Source organism: Uloborus diversus, chromosome 7 (genome assembly GCF_026930045.1).
Source record: "Uloborus diversus isolate 005 chromosome 7, Udiv.v.3.1, whole genome shotgun sequence".
NCBI lineage: Eukaryota > Metazoa > Arthropoda > Arachnida > Araneae > Uloboridae > Uloborus > Uloborus diversus.
The window spans coordinates 143550364-143573648 of NC_072737.1; the positions used below are offsets into that span (position 1 = coordinate 143550364).

Here is a 23285-nt window from a genome sequence, read left to right on the forward strand (position 1 = left end):
AGGTCATTAAAAGTCATTTTCGTAGTCAAAAATGGTACTTTTAGACCTTTGCATTTTGGCCCAAATCTAGTTGAATAACAATCATGGTAAAACATTTTACATTTTGATGTTAAAGTACATAAGCTAATAGTCTCACACACTGAGTTATGTACTGTAACTTAATAATTAAAATAATGGCAGCAGGCCAAAGTTCAAGGTCAAATGCAAAATTTTTACTCATTTCAAAGGGTCATAACTCGCTTAGGGGATGAAAACACAAAGTGAAATATGGCAAAAACTAATCACTGGAGTCACACTAATGAGAAAATATAGCTGTAATTGTGTGTTTGTTTACCCTTTATAAATTACAGCCCCTCAAAGATCAGAAAATTGAGAAAAATGACATTTTTAGACCCCTGTAAACCAAAAGGGGATGGAATTAAAAATAAAATTTCTTGGCCAATTGAATATTCCATTCAAGTACTATACATGTTATATATATTGTTTTGTGTATTTGGTTTTTAAGAAAGATACAGGTCTTTGAAATTGAGCAATTTTGCTAGTTAATTCACACACTAAAACAGAAATAAAAAGTGTGAAAACTTCATTGTACTTTCTTAAATTACGTATAGTGTGCTCTATGTAATATATTATACTGGAAAAGATAATTTAAGTATAAAAATAATTATTTTAATTTGATAACTTAGAAATATTTGGACATAAATGAGTAGTTCATACATGATTGACAGCTTAAGTAGTTAATTTATAGACTATCTACACACACAAATTTTCAATGCATACAAACATACGCTCTGTACATTATCTTATGTAACTTGCCTAAACACGTGCAAAAGCATTATCTACATAGATTAAATGAAAAAAAGGGTGCGTTTTTCATTTCTTGCTTCAGTGTAGTTGTGAAAAATGAAAGCAGTACTATAGTTCTGGTGGTGACACAGCATGTGGCGTACTGAAATACTTTACTCAAATACACAACAAAAATAGAAAGAACTTTCTTAATTTATGTAATCACGAAACGATGTCAACTTGAGAGCTGAATGGCATTTCTATGCAATATCACACGGTAATGGACATTGTAATAGAATCAGAAGAACCGTAAAAAGAATTGATACTACTAAAACTAGCTTGCAAAGAACTACTAGAAGTCACATTTTATTTCCTACAGAAATGTATACCTTCTGCATTTTTGCTACTAAACATTGCATGTATCCTTGTGAGTATTCAGTATATTAAACTAGCTGAAAAAATGCTGCAAGAAAGGTTTGACTCTAAAAATAAAATTCTCAATACAACATTTAATCACTGCTTTATGCCACCGTATTTATATATTATCACTAAAATTATTGTTCCCTAGCAATAGGTATGAAGAATAGTGTGTTACTAAAAAGACTATCCAAAGAAAAAGCCCATTATTGGCAAAAAATTTATTACATAGCTTGTGTTGATCACTAAATTTAGAACCACTGTCATTGTCTTGCTTCTGGTACATTTTCAAAGTATCAAATTATGAATCTGCCTTGGTAAAGTATTCCAAAACGCCATACACTCGAGTCACCATTACAACTATAGGACTACTACGTGAATTCATTTTTTCAAAACTACACTCAAACAAGAAATGAAAAACGCACTTTTTAAAATTTAAATTTTGTATATATAATGTTTTTGCATATGTTTAAGGCAATTTAGATATGTTAATGTACAGAGCATATAATTGTGTGTATTGAAAATTTGTGTGTTTAGATAGTCTATAAATTAACTAATTAAGTTGTCAACCAAGTATGAACTACTCATTCATGTCCAAATATTTCTAAGTTATCAAATTGAAATAGTTTTTTTATACTTAAAATATGTTTTTTCAGTATAATATATTATATAGGCGATTTAAGAAAGTGCAATGAAGTTTTCACACCTTTCATTTCTGTTTTATTGCGTAAATTGGCTAGCAAAATTGCTCAATTTCAAAGACCTGTATCCTTCTTAAAAACCAAATACACAAAACAATATATATAACATGTATAGTATTTTAATGGAATATTTAATTAGTCAAGAAATTTTAATTTTAATTCCATCCCCTTTTGGTTTACAGGGGTCTAAAAATGTCATTTCTCTCAATTTTCTGATCTCTGAGGGTCTGTAATTTGTAAAGGGTAAACAAACACACAATTACAGCTATATTTTCTCATTAGTGTGACTCCAGTGATTAGTTTTTGCCATATTTCACTTTGTGTTTTTATCCCCTAAACGAGTTATGACCCTTTGAAATGAGTACATATTTTACATTTGACCTTGAACTTTGGCCTGCTGCTATTATTTTAATTATTAAGGTACAGCTACATAACTCGGTGTGTGAGACTACTATCTTATGTGTGAAATACACCGCCAGCTCAGTCATTTCCAGCCGAGGACTGCAGTTTCGTGCTTACTAGCACTCATCAGCCCGGCATAGGAAAGTGACTGGTTTGCTGATTCTATATTAGCTACCAGTTTGTTTCTCATTCTTGACTTCCTTAAGAGGTTTTCCATCTCCAGCTCAGTCACTTTCCTATGCCGGGCTGATGAGTGCTAATAAGCACGAAACTGCAGTCCTCGGCTGGAAATGACTGAGCTGGCGGTGTATTTCACGTATTTCTGCTTTAGCCCAGGCTAATGGGCGGTAATTTACTGAATATACTATCTTATGTACTTTAACGTCAAAATGTAAAATGTTCTGCTATGATTGTTATTCAATTAGATTTGGGCCAAAATGCAAAGGTTTAAAAGTCCCATTTTTGACTACGAAAATGACTTTTGATGACCTCTAAAAAAAATAAGGGTTAAGGTTAGAGAAAAAATAAAAGTGGTTTTAAACATCATTTATATGCATCTTTTTGGGATATGAGTTTCAAAAAAATTAAAAATGGTCGAGCGCACTCATCCGTTGAGTCTGTATGGAATGACCCGCAAGTTTGTACAATAAAACTAATGTACAATTATTGAGAAAAATACAAAAAAAAAATGTATAATGCAAATTTTGCAGCTTCTTTTCACTTGCCCACGACAGAGTGTGGTTCAAACTGATTGTACATGACATTCAGAATACTGCATGTTCAAAAAAGAAAAAAAAAAAACATTTTAAGCGAAACTGGACAAAGCATTAATGATTAAACTGTAATACCTTTTAGTATATTATAACAGTGTACTCGTATGTTTTATTCAAGAAAAATTCAACATTAATTAAGTTTTAAAAATTCTTCAAACTTAACTTAGCTTCCAAATAAAAGTCAAATAATTGACATTACATTAAAGTAAGTTTCTTCACCTTTGTTGTGAAAATAATGCTTTCTCTGAAATTTCTGCAAACTTTATTTTTCGCAAGCCGAGAATTCGCTGAAGTCTTAATAAAAGCCTTAAAAGAAGCCTTAGTTGTATCGTTTAAGGGTAAAAGCGTGCCTGAGTCAGTGTTAAAAGATTTTAGGTGCAGTCGCGATAAACAACCATTGAAATTTTTCAAAAACCCTTCAAAAGTTGAGAAGTTTATTATATTTCGTATCACCGAGGAAACAGAATTTTACAGATGAGAAGGATATTTTACAAAGGATCTAGAATCACTAGTAGTAGTAATTTTAGCTATAAATGGACAAAACTAAGCGAGTAACGCTACTTAAGAATAAAATCAAAAGTTTTATAGCGAAAGGCTCTCTCTGATCCTGAGTTCCAAAGTGGAACAATAAAAAAATTTCGCATCGTTAAAGCTGACCGTTTTGAAAATTTTAGTTTTCTCTCTCATTTTCACGAGAAAAACGAACTGATGTGTGCATCTCATGACTTCCTTTTACTCCAATTTAATGTCATTTCCCCATTACTGGCAATTTTAATGTGATTCAATAGTTTACTCTCTAAATATCACCAACAGTGGCCAAATTGAAACAGATTTAAAAAAAAAAAAAAAAAAAATCCTCCAAATTTCTCGCGAAGTTGGCGACAAAACTTGGAGACCGAAAAATAGGCAATATATCGCCAAGTGTCCGCCAAATTATAACGCCACTTAAGTTTACATCGAAATTAACAATGATTTCCCCCCAAAAAGGGGCCAAAGACCCCTTTAGAAACACCCGAATGCAACCAAAAGGGGAGGTACACAACTAGACCCCATTAGGAGTCTACGTACCTAACTTCAACTTTCTAGGACATGCCGTTCTTGAGTTATGCGACATACATACGCACATCCGCACGTAAGCATTCATACATTACATACAGACGTCACGAGGAAACTCGTTGTAATTCACTCGGGAATCGTCAAAGTGGATATTTTGCGTGTACGTTCTTAGGCACTTATCCGCGTGTGGTCGAGTCGAAAAAAAAAACTCAACATTCATTCGGGGGTGAACAAAATGGAAATTAAAGTCAATTTTTGAGTGAAAATTGATTCGCGAAAACAATTCTTCATTTTTTGTAAAAGGAAGTAAAAAGAGATGTATGTAGAAAATGGTGCATATAAATCCCTAAAGGCTTCAAAATATTCGTTAGTCAGATCAGGTTTTTTGGTGCAACAACAAAATTCCTACACTAACTCATAAGCTATATACTGCCGTGGTGGGCAGTGAAGGGCATTTTTTTTTTTTTTGCATTTCTGCCCATCAACTGTAAGTTCGCTTTATTGTACATTAGCTGCGTTGCCCGTCTTCACCCGATCTAACTTGAAAATAAAAATTGAGTCAGGTGACGCATATTCAACGATCAGGCTTAAATAAATAAATAAAACATCATGCAGAATTTCCCTCCCAAACAATGATGACAGATATAAAAATATTTTTAAGAAATTAAATCGAGAAAGATGGATGTTAAAAGCTTAACCATGGAAACAATAAATAAAATAAGTTTAAGGAATTAAAATTAGAAAGAAAATGATACAATTTGAATGGAAATGAGATTTTTTGAACTTGATTTAAAAAGGCTTGTCACTTTTTTTCCTTTCCAGATAGAAGCTTAGTTTTTCGACCATACGTCGAGACAGGGGCGGCATTTCAACATTTCATTTGGGGGGTCGAGTTTTTCAAACATGAATTTTCTCAGTGTGGAATAAAATGCGAGTACATTTTTTTTAAGTAAGGTTATTAAAGAAATTCAAATTTTAATATCCACACTTTTAATAGTCAGCTATAACAGAAAAGATCTTGATACTACCGCTCATGGTTGCCAGGATTAAGAACAGTAAATACGGGACAGGCTTCTAGGAGTGAAAGGGCGGGGGGGGGGTGAGACGTCTATTCATGATAAATCTGAAAAATTCAATCGCAACAAAGCATTGAACCTCAGAAAATGTCGCATATCTCTTATATAATTAAAAACTGAGCGTATCTATGTATGTCCAAGCTTCTTCTCCAGAACGACAGTGAATTGACCATCGAACCAGGTATCAATGGATTCGTAATCTTCCCGTCTTCATGTTTGGCTATTTAACATTATCCTCTGATAATAATTAGCGGAAATATCAGTCAAAAACTATCAATTAGGACACTTAAATTTTGGCATAAAATCACTATTTTTCGAAGGCTTTCCTAAATTTAAATTACTTTTCAGTGCTTCATCTCAACTTTCCGCAGCAATGCTTTTATTAAAATTTATAGCGGTGAAGAAAATCATTGAGACGAAAGATATGTTGCCATTTTCTTTCTCGAATATGAAGAAGTAAAATTCTTGATATTGTTTTAAAGGCTTTTCCTGTAATCGAAGGATTTAAAATGTTTACTTTTTGGTTGTTTTTCCGCAAACTGCCGCAAAACTTTACTGATTTTTTTTTTCTTTTCTTTTTGTTCAAGCCTGAGGGTTGAACAGGCGTCACTTGATATAACTTTTATTTTCCAGGTAGACCGTGCAAAGCCGGGCGACGCAGCTAGTCAAAGTATAAAAATCATTATCCTTGCGATTGACGACACATGCGCAGAGATATATTTCCAACATTAGTCAATTAGCAAAGAAGAAGCAACCATTCGGTTCCTCACGCTCTTCCGCCAAAACAAAAACATACAAACCAAATCAAAAGAAAATAATTTTTGCGTTTGCTGCCACATGATTTTCTTATTGCTCATTATTTCACATTTTTTGTTTTACTCTATTTTTTCCCCTTAAAATAATGTCTCGTTCTGTAAAATATTGTTACCAGCCAGAATACGGGACTTGAGCCGTCCCGTATGGAAGTTCCCCGGGACGCGGGACAATTTTTCAAAATACGGGACTTTCCTTTGAAATCCGGGACGTCTGGAAACCCTGCTACCGTTTCTAAAGTAAATTTTTAATGCACGATTTTTGGAATCCAGAAGAAGAGGAAATCTTGGTACTATATTCCGTCAATATCCAGCGGGCAGTATAGCTGGGCAGTATCTCTGGGCAGTATAGCTGAAGATGAGAGTCTCGCTTGTCCCGTCATGCACCAAAAAAAAAAAAAAAAAAGAAAAGAAATTCTCTAACCTTCTGAGACACGAAAAGGATCTTTCACAGTTAGCTGAGTTGATTGGAATTGGTGAAAATATAATTGAAGCTACAAAGTTATGTTAGAAAACGCATCTTTAAAATTTTTATCTTTAAAAAAAAACCATGCAAGAATAAAATATTATATATAGTCTTCATTTTTCATCATTGAAGTACACTGGCTTCTGGCTCTTCGCAAAACAATTCTTTTTGCTTCGTTCAACAACTTTTACTTGTAACTGAAACATTTTATTTAACTTGTTCAATAACCTGCACATATAATATTGAACTTAGATTTATCACTAAATCTTGTGTTAATTTCATTTGAAACTGAATGAATCTATTATTTGATACAAAATATTGAGTCAATAATTTGATTTTGCATCATCATGTGGATTTTTATCACTTTTTTATTTATTTATTTTTTAATATGTCCAATAAATCCAAATTAACAAGAAGCTCTTAGTAGGAGCTCGATCAAGAGTTCTAGCTCTAACTTTTGAAGACCATTTTGTACCTCATCCAGGAAAAGTATCTGTTGATGCACGAAATTTTTTCAAAAATAGCGTGTCTTTTGTAAGAAGTTTCCATGAAAGTATACAATGTATTGAACTGCTCAAATATGCCTCTTAACAGGAGGAATCAATGTTCACTCACTAACTGAACGTATATTTAAAATATGAGCGCAACAATGAACTCAAAATACAGAGAAACTTCTCGTAAAAATCGGGCCAGTCATTCTGAAAATGATTCATGAATTTCAAAGTTTTTATCTAAATAGCGAAAAACACTTGCTCGTGGCTGGACAGGTCTCGAGTTTCATCAACTTTTACTATAGATTATCTGAAGATTTTTTTTTTAACTTCCTATTGCATATGATCACTGATTTGCGCGTTAGGTAAATTGAATTTCCTGATTTCCTAATATTCTGCGCAAAATATTTGGGGGTGCAACCGCCCCCTCTTGCTTCCCCTATGTGCCGCCCCTGCGTCGAGATGGATCTGGTGTAAAAAATATCGCTTTTTCCAATGGTGTCAAAAAGAAAATGTGGGACAATTCCTTCACTTTTTATTGATAGATTTAATGAAGAAAGTAGTACCTAAATTTCAGCTAAGTCTAAAAAAAATTCGAACTAAAAACGCAAATAACTCCCGCCGTAATTAAGTTAAAGCGTTGAAACAAATTGCGCAGAACGCAGAAAATTTCCAACGATATGTAATATTAATACGTGCAAGTAATTTTTCACCCCCCCATATTTGGGTATTTATGTGAAAATTGGGCCTGAATAAAAATAAAAAAAGAACAAGTCATCGATATTTTTTTTTTTCCGGTGCCAAACCTTTCCGGTGCTGAAAGAAAGATACTGTGAAAACTTTAGCGAAATTCGGCCGTTTAGTTCTCGAGTTTTGCGTGTTTACACAAACAGACGCTTTTTGGAGGCTTCATTTTATACTATGTAGAGAAGCTTGCATATTTGGTTTCCGCTAAAAAAAAAACCGTCTAATGGGGTCGTTTCCTAAATTTTGCAAGTATGTTTTTCTGAAAGAGCATGCTTAGAAGCAGGATTTGACCATTTTTTAAATAAGTTTACTATTTAAAAAAAAAATATTAAAGTCAGTGCGCAGACTCAATTTTATTTTCTACGCTTCTGCGCATGACATCACAAATGATGAACTGCCATTCGCTGTTGCCATCCGATTTACTTACATGTATGGCAACGATATGGTTGATAACAAGTGTAGAGCGCAATATTAAATTTGCTTCTTGATTATCATAACGTGGAATCGCGGTAGAGAGCAAGAATAAGCGTTCAGTACGCCAATGGAATACGCGCCTAAGTTCATCATTTGTGACGCAATAAAGACCACGCCTTGTTTGAAAAATCGGACCTTTAAAAAAAAATAATTAAAAAATAACTGTTGGGAAAATGAAAGTATTTTCTGGGTCCATGTTATTTATTTATTTATTTTTTTTTATTGAGGAATCACGATTGCTTATTGTTCTCACTTGACTGTTTTGAATTCCTATGATTTTATTTTCCCAACAACTCCCTCTGCCAGCACCACCCGTCGCGTCGACCTGCCTCACGATGCTGCTCCTCTTGCGAAAACCGTCTCCAGGTTGCGTTTATATCCTACTCACACGCGCAACGCGCATATATACACAACTACACACACACACGCACACACATACACACACTCATGCCTGCACACAGACACAAACACATATGCCTACATACACACACACGCGCGTACACACGCAGCACTGCATACACAACACGCACACACATGCTTACATACACACAACACACACGCACCCACACAAACACAAACGCTCGTGATTGCGAAAAACATAATTTGAATTCAAGATGCTAAAAATTCAAATTGATTTTTTGAGCAATCACGATTGCTTATTGTTCTCATTTGACAGTCCTTGACGTTGTGGTTCCTTTTTCAGCTTGGACCAGCAGCACCACCGTCCACCGTCTACCGGCGCGGCTGGTCCTGAGCACTGTCCCCCGGAATCCACTTTTGCTGGGCGGTGGCGTCCATGTCCTACACACGCATGCTCATACACACTCGCCTACGCGCGCACGCCTTTACACACAGACACAGGCCTACGTGCACACATTTAAGCCTGCACACACACATAACCACCCAGGAGGAGGGACATGCTGGGGAGGGGGGATCCATTTCTAGAAACAATAACTCTAATGAGTAGGGTCTTGTCGCAACTCGTGATTGCGAAAAACATAATTTGAATTCAAAGTTTCAGAATTCAAATTAGAGTTGATTGGCGGAAGATGGTCACAGTTTTTTTTTTTCCTTTTTTTTTTTTTTTTTTTTGCTCATTCTATCAACTTTAGTGACTAAAAGTAGTATCTTTGACTGAAGGAAACCACCCCATTCCAACATTTCCCTACTGTTAGCATTGATTCCAAAACGCGTTTCTTCAAAGGTCTCCGAACTCATTTCTGCAGATACTGTACCTGCCTACGGAAATAGTTTGCACTAAAGACTACCGTTTGATGAATGTTAAAGCGCCCAATAAGATAACAGATAAAAATTTTAACCAGTAGAGTTTTGAATGAAGATACGATGCATATTTTAAAAAGGTAAAATTTGCGTTTTAAATGCATGTTCTGACCAAATTCTATTACAAGTATTTAAAAAAAAAACTTTTTGTTAGGACAAACAACTCCAAGCTTTTTAACATGTGGCTTTAAATTTCGTTTGATCCAGAAACTATTGTAGTGACATTGATGTATGTTTCTATTGTGTATTGGTGAAATTTGAATTGGACCTTTCTGAAACTGATGAGTGGTGATTCAGATTAAAGTTTACACTCTCTAATCGATTTAAGAATTCCGGGCCTGTCAACAAAAAGTCCTAAAGCACTCAGCTGCTTCGTGTAAAATGAACAAAAATTTTCATTAATGGGAGAACTTATGAGGAGTTTTGTATCAAAGCCTGCTCAATCTATTTTTGAAAATTTTATAGGAGAAACTTAAAACATCTCACGCTCTTTTCAAGCTTTTTTTTTTTCCAAAAGATATATATTTTTTTCATTTGAAATCATCTGGTGTACGACTTCATCTTTCCCTTCTTTTTAAAATAACAGTATTATCTAACTTTCTAACTATTTACAGATAAAAATAATTTCGATTGAGCTGGTTTAAAAAAAAAAAAAATCGGCCTTTTTTTCTTTGTAAGTTTTCATTGAATTTCGAATAAATGCACGTAGTATCTTAATGTTATTAGTTCGTAACATCAAAAAATTTGAGGTGACCAAAATATCGACTTTTTATGTTTTTTTTTTAATTGTTTATTTTAGAATTTTAAACTATTACAACACACGGAAAAAGTTTCATTGCTCTTGCTCAGTTATTTGAAAATTTATAAAGAAATTTGCTCGCGCCCACTATATGTTTTAATACAAAAGCACTACTTTCATGTGTTTTTTCTCGAAGCTTGTTTTTGGGTGTGCTTCCATGTTATTGGGAACCCTAAATATTTTAGTAATATACTTTTTGCAATCAGTTCAATATATTTAACAAAACTCTGTATCGCATAAGCATTTATAAATTACTCTACTGTTTAGAGCATGTTAATCTTCATAAACAAAATTAGTTAAGGAAATTTTATGGTGTTACATAATTGACCACAGAATATTTTTATTAAATATATATAAGCAAAAGATGTACTGATTTTTAGAAGAGATTATTGTGATAATTTAACAAAAAAAAAATAAATAAATAAATAAAAATAACAATTTTGAAATATGAGCAGAAAAAAGAAAAGCTTTAAAATCTTTTTAAAAGAATGAAATTTTCATAAATACACTGCTCGACATTGAAAATGCAATACCAAGAACAAGTGTTCAGAAATTTATGCAAACTTTAGAGTAGACGTACATCACTGAGTTATGTAAATGATGTGAAATGCGCAGCTCTCCGGCGCACGTGAAGTAAAAGATATAAAGAAAGGAACTTGCAGAATGGCCAATATTCGTGTCGTTATTTCTGATTGGAGAATTACCGAAGAAATTTTGTTTTTGTCTTGGAGGAAACCTGTAACACGAGATAATGCCAGGCCGCCATCAACGAAGGCACTTCCAGCAGATAGACGATTTTACAAGGGGTATGGTGATCGGACTGAAAAGGGGAGGTTGGTCGTCCGTACGTCAAATCGCAGCTGATACCCACATGGATGCGAGCACTGTGCATCGGCTGGGCCGAAGATGGTTGGAACAACGAAATGTGGTAAGATTGAGGGGTGCAGGGGCAGCCAGAGTGACGTCAGAACGCTTGGATCGACGCATCCACCGACAAGCTGTAGCAGACCCACAAGTCACTTGTCAACTAGAACCATTTCCCGTCGTTTGGTCGCACGTGGTCTGCAATCACGGCGTCCGCTAAGAAGACTACCATTGACCCCAAAACATAGACAGCAACGTTTAGTATGGTGCCGGACTAGAGCGACGGATGACAGAATGGCGAAATGTCGTGTTCTCAGATGTATCCCGCTTCTGTTTATCCAGTGATAGTCGCCGCATACGTGTGTTTCGTCGAAGTGGAGACAGATATAATCCGACAGTAACTGTGGAACGTCCCACCGCACGACAACGTGGCATAATGGTTTCGGGCGCAATTGCGTACAATTCCATATCACCTCTTGTTCGTATTCAGAGCACTATGACGGCCCATCGATACTTGGATAATGTGCTGCGGCCAGTGGCAATCCCTTACCTTCAAGGGCTACGTAATGCAATTTTTCAGCAGGATAACGCCCGACCACACTGTGCTCGCATCTGCCAACATGCTCTCCAAGGCACACATATGCTTCCCAGGCCACCATACTCTCCTGGACGCCGTTTGCAGACTCTGTTCCTGCCTCGTTCAGAAGACGAACTGTGGCAAATGGTTGAAAGGAAATGGAGAGCCATCCCTCGGGACACCATCCGCACCCTTATTGACTCTATGCCTAGACGTGTTTCTTCGTACATCGCTGTCCGCGATGGTCCTGCATCCTACTGTGCCGACACTGTTCTCGCTCTGTATTCTGCCTATCATTTTGAAATTAAGATATTTATTATTCCTTGCTGTCTATGGGGGTTTTTTTTTTTCCGAATTTCATCTCTTTCTGATCACTCCTTCTTGGTGTTGCATTTTCAATATGTCGAGCAGTGTATTTTGAATTTTGAATAAAAGTAGTTATTATTAACCTTTAAAATAAATTTTTTACTGTTAAATAAGAGTGCACACAAAGGCTTCAAAGAATACTTAGTTTTTTTTTTTTTTTTTTTTTTTTTTTTTATTGGACTTTTTTGCGAAAGTAAACTTCTCTGGATTCCAGAGTTCTACTTTTTGTAGTCTCTTAACAGCCAGTTTTAAACGCTCAAGATGGTACGGTCCCGATCACTTCGGTTCATCCAAATTCTGGTGTAATTTGTAGAAGTGTTTCGGATTTTCGGATATCGTTGGAGGAAGTATCCAAGCTAATTAACAGAAACATAAAAGCCAATGCTATCTTCGCTAAACTCCCACTGAGAGACGTCCGTCTAGTTTCATTCAGTTAATGGTACTAAATGAGACACATTAGTGAAATTGATGTTCACAATCGGTGGCCAATTGTTCCAACTCTTTCCCGCAGAGCAGAAAGGTTTTCACTGAATCTCTTTGCAATTAGTTTAGGAACAAGCGTTACAGTGTCGAGACGTCTGAATATTTCCCAGTTTCTTAGTTTGATCATGAAGTCGTACATTGTGGTGTCTCCATTACAAGGATGGTAGGAAGTTTTCAAGGAGGAAGCGGTTAATTTTTTAGCTGACCTTTTACTACTTATCTGATTTGTATATTCAAGGGGGAGGGGAGAAGCTACCTCAGCATTTTTGTCTAAAGCAAAAGCAACTAAAATACTGAGATTTAGCCAAGGAATTTACCCGAAATCATTCCTTTCGTTTTCTGCTGAAAGAGGTACCCTAAAAGTGCGTTTTATAACTTCAATTTCGTAATAATTCTGGGGAATGTTTCAAAACCCTCTCCCCCTATCATAATGGAAGGAAGTCTAAAATTAAGCTTTTTGAAACTTCAGTTTTGAAAAATTATGAACCTCTTAGATCACTGAATTTATTATCACTGAACTCATCATTTCTATTACCACTACCCGAGACATCCACACTTGTGTGTGATGCTATTAATAGCTCTGACTCCAAGTGATAATAATATTCCTTTCGTGAAAACCAGGGAAAAGTAAAGTGGATACCAAGATATTTTGCACACGAGAATTGCAAAACACTTTGGAGCTCAAGGATCAAATTCTTTTTATCCATGCTTTCTCCGGTTGCAACATGACATCAACTACATATAACAAAGGTAAAACAAAATTCATAAAATTGTTGCAGAAAAATAAATTCTTGATCAACATTCCGGAAGCGTTCTTCTAGCTCCCTTTCTACTCCAGATCAGGTAGCGGAGGCAGGCCAAACATTTTTCTTGGCCGTACATGGGGATGTTTTAAATGCAACTTCTCTGGATAAACACAGATTTATATCTTTCCAGAGGGTAGCAAGGACGGAAAAACCACATTTTGCATCCTTGCCTCCAGGCGACGATGTCACAAAATTTTATACGTTATGAGTATACTGACATGTCTAATAAAAGTGGTTGGGAATACCACTACCAGCTGATCATTGGGATGACAAAAGCCGGTACTTCGTGGAAACCCACTTCAAGTCGTTCTGTTCCTTACTCCATTCTCTCCGGATACTTCGTTCATAACGAAAGGATGTATCACAAGATGTGGCTGCAGAAAATTAAGTGTAAACTGTAGCATTGCTTGCATAAACTACCGGGATTAAAACAAACTGACTTTCACGGTTTATCACCAAATAATACCGCCTTAACAATCTGAGGGAAAAGATGCCCTTTTTGCATGTTTGATTTTTTTTATCATTAATTTTATCCTTTATCCTTACCGTTCAAGGATGCACGTTTATTTCTTACATGCGTAGAGGTCTTTTTGGGTCTTAGTTGACGTAAATAACATCTCATCAAAAACAACCCTGTTGTAAAAATTTCCCCGCCAAGAAAACCTTTAACTTTTCCGCACAAAAAAGAAAACCTGCATCCTAAACCCAAAAACCCTCAGCCATAAAAAGTTATGATATCTAGTTTGCCCTCCAAGTATCTGCCAAACTATCATCCTCCCTCTTCTCCTTTTTCATCACAGCTACTTCCATTAGAACCTCCTCCCACCTTCAACTTCTCAGAAATATGGATAGATCTTTTAAATTGTTTATCTTGTTTGGCGGGAAGCTTTTCAAAGTGAAGTGGTTGCTTGGTGAGCAAAAAGCTTCCCGCCAAACAAGATAAACAATTTAAAAGATCTATCCATATTTCTGAGGAGTTGAAGGTGGGAGGAGGTTCTAATGGAAGTAGCTGTGATGAAAAAGGAGAAGAGGGAGGATGATAGTTTGGCAGATACTTGGCGGGCAAACTAGATATCATAACTTTTTATGACTGAGGGTTTTTGGATTTAGGATGCAGGTTTTCTTTTTTGTGCGGAAAAGTTATAAAGGTTTTCTTGGCGGGGAAATTTTTACAACAGGGTTGTTTTTGATGAGATATCACATCTTTTTGCATTGATATTATTACTTTGTCTGTATTTTTAGAATTGAGAACTTCAAGTCAGAAAATTTTCAATTGAACCAACGCTGTTTTGTGTTTTTAAGGAACATAACGGCTAGCCTAATTTTATGTCAAGTTATTTTCTGGCTATTAAGATTCTATGTTCATTTTGCGAGAATTGGAAGGTTTAAATTTTGTTGCAATCTTTGTATCCTCTCTGTTGCAAAGAAAACTTCTTGGATAATAAAATACTATATTTTAAATTATATTGTTTTCGAGTATTTTACAACTTCGCAATAAATTCTACTACAGTTTCTTTATTTGACAGATTATTCAACATTTTCATGAAGGTTTCTTTAAATGTTTTACAGCTCGAGGGCTATTTTAATATAGCATTTCATTTTTTGTTTAATTACATTTTTTCTTAAATGGTGGATTATTTTACGTTTTATGGGATAATTTTAATTGTTTGGTGATTTATCTTTTTCTTGATAGAAGTCTTTGTCTTGTTTAATACTTAGTTTTGTTTAAAAGTTCATTTAAAAAACGAAATAACGCATGTTATCACCAAGCAAAAAAAAAAAAAACTAAGCCATTAAATATTTTAAATTTGAATGTTTCAGAAGATCTATACAACTTTACTCGATGTCAAATCGCGGCTGTCCCAAATTTGCCATAGCGAATGCGCATGTTGCGCGCGGATTAAACTCATTAAAAGTCTTGCTTAAATTAATTGCAAAAATTTTTTCAGCTAACAAATTACTGCAGAGCACGGATATCCACACACGTATTTCATATATTTTCAATTCATTATGTGTTGTTTTTGAAAAATCCATTAATTTAGAAAATAAGCAAACCAATAAAAAAGTGCTATTTTTCGCTTTCAATTAAAAAGTTATATGTGCCGTATTCATATGCGTACAGTTTCATATAATTTGTCACGTAAAATATTGTAATGGATTAACCCCAGTTTCGCACCGACATTTAAAATTTCTTCTCTCCATAAATATATAAAAACTGAAAAACAGGGGGAAGGAAATTTCGTATCGGCAAAACTTTTGGGGGGGGGGGGAGGACAGCATTCTAATCTCATTCATTAATTTGTTTCTCTGCTTAAGTATAAACAAACAACATAGAATCTGAAAACAGAAAGCCCAATGAGCTAAGTCTGCGCGCATGCGCAGTCGCTGTGGCAAATTTGTGATATCCGCGATTTAACGTCTAGTTGCAACTGTTGGATATGTTTTAGTCTTGATTGAATTTCATTTCCTAATACAACTTTGGAATAACTGTTAGATCTGTTCTAACCTTGCAATTGCAGTCCGAGATAAACAAACCCTATGAGCTGAGAGTAAGTACATAATAATTTAGGGAAAATTAGTGATTTTCAAACTTCAATTACCCCGGCCCATGACGTCCCTGGGGGTTGAATTTTTATATATGTACTCAATGCCCCCCCCCCCCCAAGAATATGTATACAAAAAATCATTACCGTAGCCCCCCGGGGGGCTGTGATAGAACCATGGGAAGGTACGATTTCGGGAGTATAAACGAGGGGGGAAGGGGAGGGGGGTCAAATGGCACAAAAGGCACACCAGTAGGGCACAAGGATTGTGTGTGCGAAATTTCAGCTTGATTCCTTTTTTCGTCTGGGCTGTAGCCCTGTCAAAGAAAGCGAAAACTTTTTTGAACAGCGATTTTATAACTTTAATGCCTCCTCCCCCTGATGGTCGAGGGGATTGTATTTTGGTTTACGGCGTCAGGGGCCACTAGAGATTGAGTGTACCAAAAATCAACTCCGGGGGTCTTCATGGGGCTGAGATACAGAGGGGTGAAAAACCCAAAAAACCCCAACTTGTTCTGTCGTGTAATCTTGGTCTTGGTCGCTTTTATTTCCTTTCGTCTTTGGCGGTGGATTTGCTTCTGTTGGCTGCTGACGTTTGGTTTCCTTGGCGGGGCGGGACGCTCCCGCGTCCCGTAATAATAGAGTCCATTTATTCAAAAACAAGTGATTAATATGTCTTTCGCAGAGTCCCGAAAATGAAAAAAGGGAAAAAGTAGATAGTTTTCAAAATCTCACGAATTTGGAAACACATTGTCTCTGCACCTGTTACAGTTATGACAAAAACAAAAAGATTTTTAAAGGTAATTTTGTGCTCTTTAATTTAGCTGATGATGATTTTGCTCTCAAGAAAAAAGATTGTGAGATATAAGACGAAAGTTGAAAAAATGGAATCCAAGATAAACCGAAAAAACGGATTTTTATAACTAAACGTTTATTTTTTACCCTCATGTTGGGTTTTCGTTTGCTGGACTATGGTGGAAAGAATAAAAAGGAAACCTGCACATATTTTTGTCTTTCTGCATTAATCGCCTCCTTCCTCCCCCACCTGCCCTCTAATGTCAAGAAATAAAATAATCCTAATAACCTGCGCTATTTCAAACCGAAAAGAGGAAAGAATCACATCAAATAAATCCTCAAAGGGCTCCAAATATAGAAAAAAGCGAAAAAATGGTCGATTTCCGAAAATTTACCAACTTTGAAATTTAATTTCTCGTCCACTATTATAGATAAAATAAAAGTAAAAAAAAGTTTTTTAAAGATAATTTTACGTTCTTTTATTCATTAGTTGACAATTTTATTGGCAAGTAAAATAGATTTTGAGATATAAGACAAAAACTGAAAACGGGCACTTTAATTTTAAGAGAGTCGTGCGAGCTCCTTCTTTACCATCAGTGGCTTAAAGTACCTTCACCTGTTTTCCAGTTTCAATAAACCAAATCACCATAATGACCTTCACTACTTCAGACTGAAAAGAGAAAGGAATCACATCAAATGAATCACCGAGGAGGCTCCAAAAATAGAAAAAAGGAAAAAAATGGTTAGTTTTTCAAAAATTCAAACTTAGAAACTTAATGTCTCGGAAACTTCAAAACCACAATAAAAAACAATAAAAGGTTTTAAAAGATAATTTTACGCTCTTTAATTCATCAAATAACAATTTTATTCGCAAGTAAATAGTTTTTGAGATATTAGACAAAAACTGAAAACACACACACACACAAATATATATATATATATATATATATATATATATATATATATATATATATATATATATATATATATATATATATATATATATATATATAATCTTAGGTGGTGCTGCGAGCTCCCCCCCCCCACCGGGAACTTTTAGTATGTTCGTCAGAAGCCCTCGTGTTACGTGTGTGCCAATTTTCAAAACTACATGCTTTTTTCATCCTTTTTCATCCTTATTTCGGCCTTCGTTTACTAGACGATTATTATATTTTTACTTCAGATTAAAATTGGGGCATTAGGATATCCGACGGCTGCTCAATAAGTAATGACTAAATAAAAAAAAATATATAGAATAACTTTAATCTTTATAATTTACATGTTTTCTTTAAGAATAACTTCTGCGGGACTAAATGCATTTATTCCAACGTTCTGTCCACTTTTTAAAAATTTCTGAATGTTAAGTTTGTGAGAGCTGTTTCAAAACCGCCTCCGAAGCGTTTAGACATGCTATGTTGCTTTCAAAATGTTTGCCTCGTAAGGGTTTCTTAAGTTAAGGGAACAGCCAGAAATCACTGATGTAAAATAATTCTGTGATTCCCATTTGATAATAGCAGCAATGTTAATCATTGTCTCTGTGATGGACGTTGAAGGTTGTCCCTCACGTTCAATATCTTCCACATTTTGCCTGCCTTTGTTAAAAGCTTTAAGCCAGCAAAAAGTACTGACTCTAAACATTTACTTCATCGTTGATAACTTCACGTATCATATCAAAGATCTCCGATGCTGATTTTTGCAGACGAAAACAAACTTGTATCGCATAACTTGGTTCCAACGACGCTTCCGTTTTGACAACTGGCTGCGTCTTGTAGGCGCCCGCTAACATGCTTCAATTCAATCACATGATACTCAGGAACATAAATCCGCACGTGCCAACTATCGGTAGCTTTAGTTAATATACAGGCAACAGACATTTCTCATGCCACAGAAATTAACATTCCGATGAGTGGTTTCGCGGCAGTGGTAGGCGCCCGCCAACATGCTTCAATTCAATCACGTGATACTCAGGAACATGAGTCTGTACGCGCCAACTCTACTGCTAGCTTTTGTTAGTACAGACAACAAACATTTTTCATGACACAGAAATTAACTTTCCGATGAGTAGTTTCGCGGCAGTAAAATTAAGGTGAGTTGGGGAAAGTGCAGCCCTTAAATTGTATAGTTCGACTTGATTAAAACCTATACATTACAAGACTTGATACAAATTTTTTAATTTTTATTTCATATGTTACCTGTTTTAGTTTGTTTCCCAAGACATAAGCCTGTTAAAATCATTGCAGGTAAAAAAATGAATTTTTTTTTAAACTATTGTGCTCTAGGGCCGCACTTTCTCAATAAAAGTGGGGCAAGAGCATCACCTATCTGATTTTTTTTTAAAAACCGTTTGAGAAAATAATGGACAAGTGCAATCAATAGAGTATTTTTTCTTAATTAAAAACGAATTTTTTTTTTTTTTTTCACCTATTCATTGGGAAGTAATGACATTTTTCCTAACGAAACCTGTCAATGTAAAATGAAGAACGTTCAAGGAACAATGGATTATTAAACAAAATTATGAATTTTTTATTTTAATTAAATAAGGAACATGAAAGATAACTTTTATTATGCTAATAAGCTTAAAAAAAAACAAAAACAAAACTTGCATATCAAGGAATAATCTTTAAAACTTGAATATCAACGATCTTATAAAATATTAACTTAATAATACAAAAGGTAACTATACAACTGACAAAAGGTAACAAGTCTTTGGCGAACATGAACATATATTTTTGTATAAGTACACTTAGTATAGTAATTAACAATTAAATTTATATTATATTCTGAAAACGTTACTTGGAATATCAAATTTCCTCAACGATCTAAAGAGGGATTTGGAAGGATTGATACAATGTCGTCGTCTTGGATCTCGCTAACGTCAGTGCCTCAGATTGTCGGCAATCATGTGTTCTATTGCAACAGATATTGCAGGTGGCCGGCCCATCGTTTTGGACTTCACTCCACGCCGACCTTTCAGATGATCCTGTAATGTTGAACGCGATATTTTTAAATGCCGGCTCGCACCTTTACAGGTTAGGGTACCTGAACGTATCGCTTCTACAGCAGCAGAAAGTTCCTCCCGACGGCAGGAGCTAGCTTTTGACGTTATTCTTTTGTAATTCCGCACCATTTTTACTAAAAATATAAAAAAAATTGGAGCAATATAGACTAGTGACACTTATTGTTAGTTAGACAATGATGAAGGGTTTAAAAATTAATTACATTGCTTCATTAAATCGTTGCAAGCAAATTATATCTGTCGTAAAAGAACATTGCCAGATTAATGGGAAAGTGCAGCCCCAAAAAATGGGAGGCTGCACTTGCCCCTTTTTTTCGGGCCGCACTTTCCCAGTCGTATAATTTTCTGGGGCAAGTGCAGCCCTAAAATTAATTGATTTTAAAGTAAAAAATAATGAATCTCAGTTTTAAAAATACGAAAAGTAGACATGAAATAGTTGTACTTACGTTTTGGAAGCACGAAAAAGTGAGAACAACAACAGAAGAAACGACGATTTCTCGAACCATAACAACATGGCACTGTAGTGGGAATGAGAAAAGTTAGGAAACGAGGGAGGGAATAGAGTTACCATTCAAGTAGCGCGATCTAACGCACGTAGTGCAAAGTAATGACATTTACCAAGCTACCCAGATGGCAGCAGCCTTGCAGATATTCCCGGTGTCTGATTATTAACCTAAGCCGCACTTGCCCCAAGACCGCACTTACCCCAACTGACCTTAGTCTTATTACCTATTGAACAGCCTACATATTTTTAATTACATCGATGTTCACTAGAGTCACAAGGGGAGGGTCTAGGGGGTCCGGATCTCTCCCATGGCCCTTGAGTTTTTTTTAATTGACTATATAATCTTATGCATGTAGTACGTAAAATAATTCCAAGCAAAGGTAGCAATAAATTCAGAATTAATAAATGAGAAAAATAAAATTTATTTTCTCTCCTTCTTGCCCCACAAAATCGAACTGTATGTGAACATAAATTGTTCTTGAATGATGATATTGTTTCGCGGTTTTTACTTGTAAATATGAGAAAAGTAAATACATTCATTCTTATGCTTTCTGGTATTTTAATTAAGTATTTGTTATTCATATATTTATTTAATCAACTAATGCTAATTAATTATTCAACAATTATTTCAAAATGTTTTTTGTTCCCGACAATTGATAAGATCAAACGAATATGTTTGGATGCGTTTTGGAATACGATATGAGAATGTTAAGCCTTCGATCTGGACCCCCTCTTATATGTGTCAGTCCTCTAGAGGGGGGAGGGGAATGGGCTCCAAAAGGTTGGGAACTACTGGTTTAGTGGGTCTGAAATATTATGAAATAATTTTTTCTCACATTATCTCTCAGTAAAAATAGACCCAAACACCACGAAGGCCAGATTGATCAATAAGAATTTTGAAAAAACTGCCTAAGATTTGGGGCGGATTACTGCAGGGGCATCATGGCAAATGCCTCAGGGACCCCTGCTAGAAGAGGGGGCCCTAGCCAAATATTTTTAAAATTTTTTATAATTTTATCTTCCTTAAACAGTTAAGAAAATTGAAAAATATTATGATCCGTTCATCACAGCAAAATTACTTTTCTTAGTCAATATTTTCGAAAAATAGTAAACATTTGACTAGGAAAAGGAGAAATTTGTTTTCTAGTCATTAGATAAATGCAGAGCTGTTTCACTACTTCATATTAAATTAGCATAAGCCTGTCGAGATTCGAAAATAATCCATCGATCTGTGATTCAAGAACAGTAAAACCTGTGAAGTTGACACCCTTGTAAGTTGACCACCTGTCTAAGTTGACCACGTTGACCAGGCGCGGAATTAGCGCTTATCATATGAATCAACCTTTGCAAGTTGACCACCTGTTTAAGTTGACCACTGAAGTAGCTCACCGTAAGTGGTCAACTTACACAGGTTTCACTGTACTTATTTCTTTCTTTAAAAATTTGATCACTACTACCTATCCCTCCAAATGCTTAAAAATTTTGTTTTTAATAGAGGGTGATCAAAATTTTACCTTAAATGCCGAAAACTAATATGTAGATACAATAACTATAAAATCATGAATTTGATCTTGCATCCATTATTGTTTTCCTTCTTCGAATTCCGAAACTATGTTCAAATCAAATTGAAATTTTACAAAAATGTATTTTATGAATTAGCTTTAATAATTAATGTCAAAATACAACTAACATAAGCTTTATTTTTCAGAATTTGTCCATATGCTGTTGTGATTCACTGTTTTGAAGAACATTCACCCTACAACCATAATCCATATTTCTGATGTTTCAGCATGTCTCGTGATTCCTCGCTAGCCATGTAAATGAATGTTGTGCGTGGACTTAAGCATTTGGTGGAGGAATGTATTGTATTATATTAAGTTTGAATTCTTAGGTGTATATATGAACATCTAAATCCTCTATGTATACTCTTTTAAATTATAAATGTATGCATAATTTCATTATTTCAATTTCAAATATATGTTTGAAACATTATAAGAGTTTATTTGTTCACAAAAAGATTTCATTCACTGAACTTTCCTTGCCCATTTTGGAAACAGTCGTAAATGCCCAAGGAAAAAACATTCAGCTCACTTTCATTATAAACTATTATAAAAACAAACACACCGCAGTAACTCAACACCTATCTTCCATCGTATTAAAAACTGTGTATCTTTGTATGTATGTCATCGCTACTCCTGGTGAACAACAAACTGAGCATCGAACCAATTCGTAATTTTCTTGGCTACAAGTTTAGCTATGTGGCATAGCTGTGAGGCTTTAATTAGCAGAGACGTTAGGCTTTTAATCGTTTTGAACTAATATTTTCTCCTCTTGTTTCTTCTTTCAGAACACTTTTTCTCATCATTCTGCAGAGAGCTAAGCAGACTCGCAGAGCCAAAGTTATTCGTTCTCAAGGCGACGTTATCCTGCGCTCATTATTTCTCCCTTTTATTCTGTATAAAGCGGAAGTTATTAAATAGCTCAAGTTAATGGTTTAGTCAGTGCTAAAAAAATCTTTAAAATTTTACATGCCCTGCCAGGCATGTTTTTCAAAAAAAAAAAAAAAAAAATACATGCCCAAATGAAATTTTACATGCCCAGTTTTTTTATTGTATAACAATAAAAATATTGAGTTTGTCATATAGCAAAAATTAATTTAACAGCTTTATATCTGAATCAAGAACTATTTCAATATAAAACATTAAAAAAAAACGTTAAAATAAATAGTACATAAGTCATTAAGATTATCAATACTTAATTTAAAAAATATAATAATTACCTGCCCAACCGAGCCTATGAAAGATTCTTGCCCAATTGGAATTTTTTCATGCCCCGGGCATTTCGGGCAATAAAATTTTCGAGCTATGGGTTTAATTATAAGGTGCGCTAAAAGAAGCCAAAGGAAGTACAGCGCCTGTCGTATTTTGACATTAATTATCAAAGTAAAGGCGCTGTACTTTAGTACTTTGGAATAAGAGTTGTACATCAACCCACCAGGAGCGGATTGTGCTACGTGTCGAAGTCAGGTGGCTAGCACATACTAATAGAG

At 35.1% G+C, this 23285-nt stretch overlaps 1 protein-coding gene across 1 annotated transcript in view; it reads left to right on the forward strand.

The window, feature by feature from the left end:
• LOC129226062 (calcium-binding protein E63-1-like) overlaps positions 1 to 22178 on the forward strand; it is a 260650-nt gene extending 238472 nt beyond the window's left edge. The window contains exon 6 of the mRNA XM_054860643.1: positions 21945 to 22178. Within this exon, the coding sequence (XP_054716618.1) occupies positions 21945 to 21967 (23 nt within the window). The 3' untranslated portion in view covers positions 21968 to 22178. The remainder of the gene's footprint in view (positions 1 to 21944) is intronic.
• The last annotated feature ends 1107 nt before the right edge of the window (positions 22179 to 23285 follow it).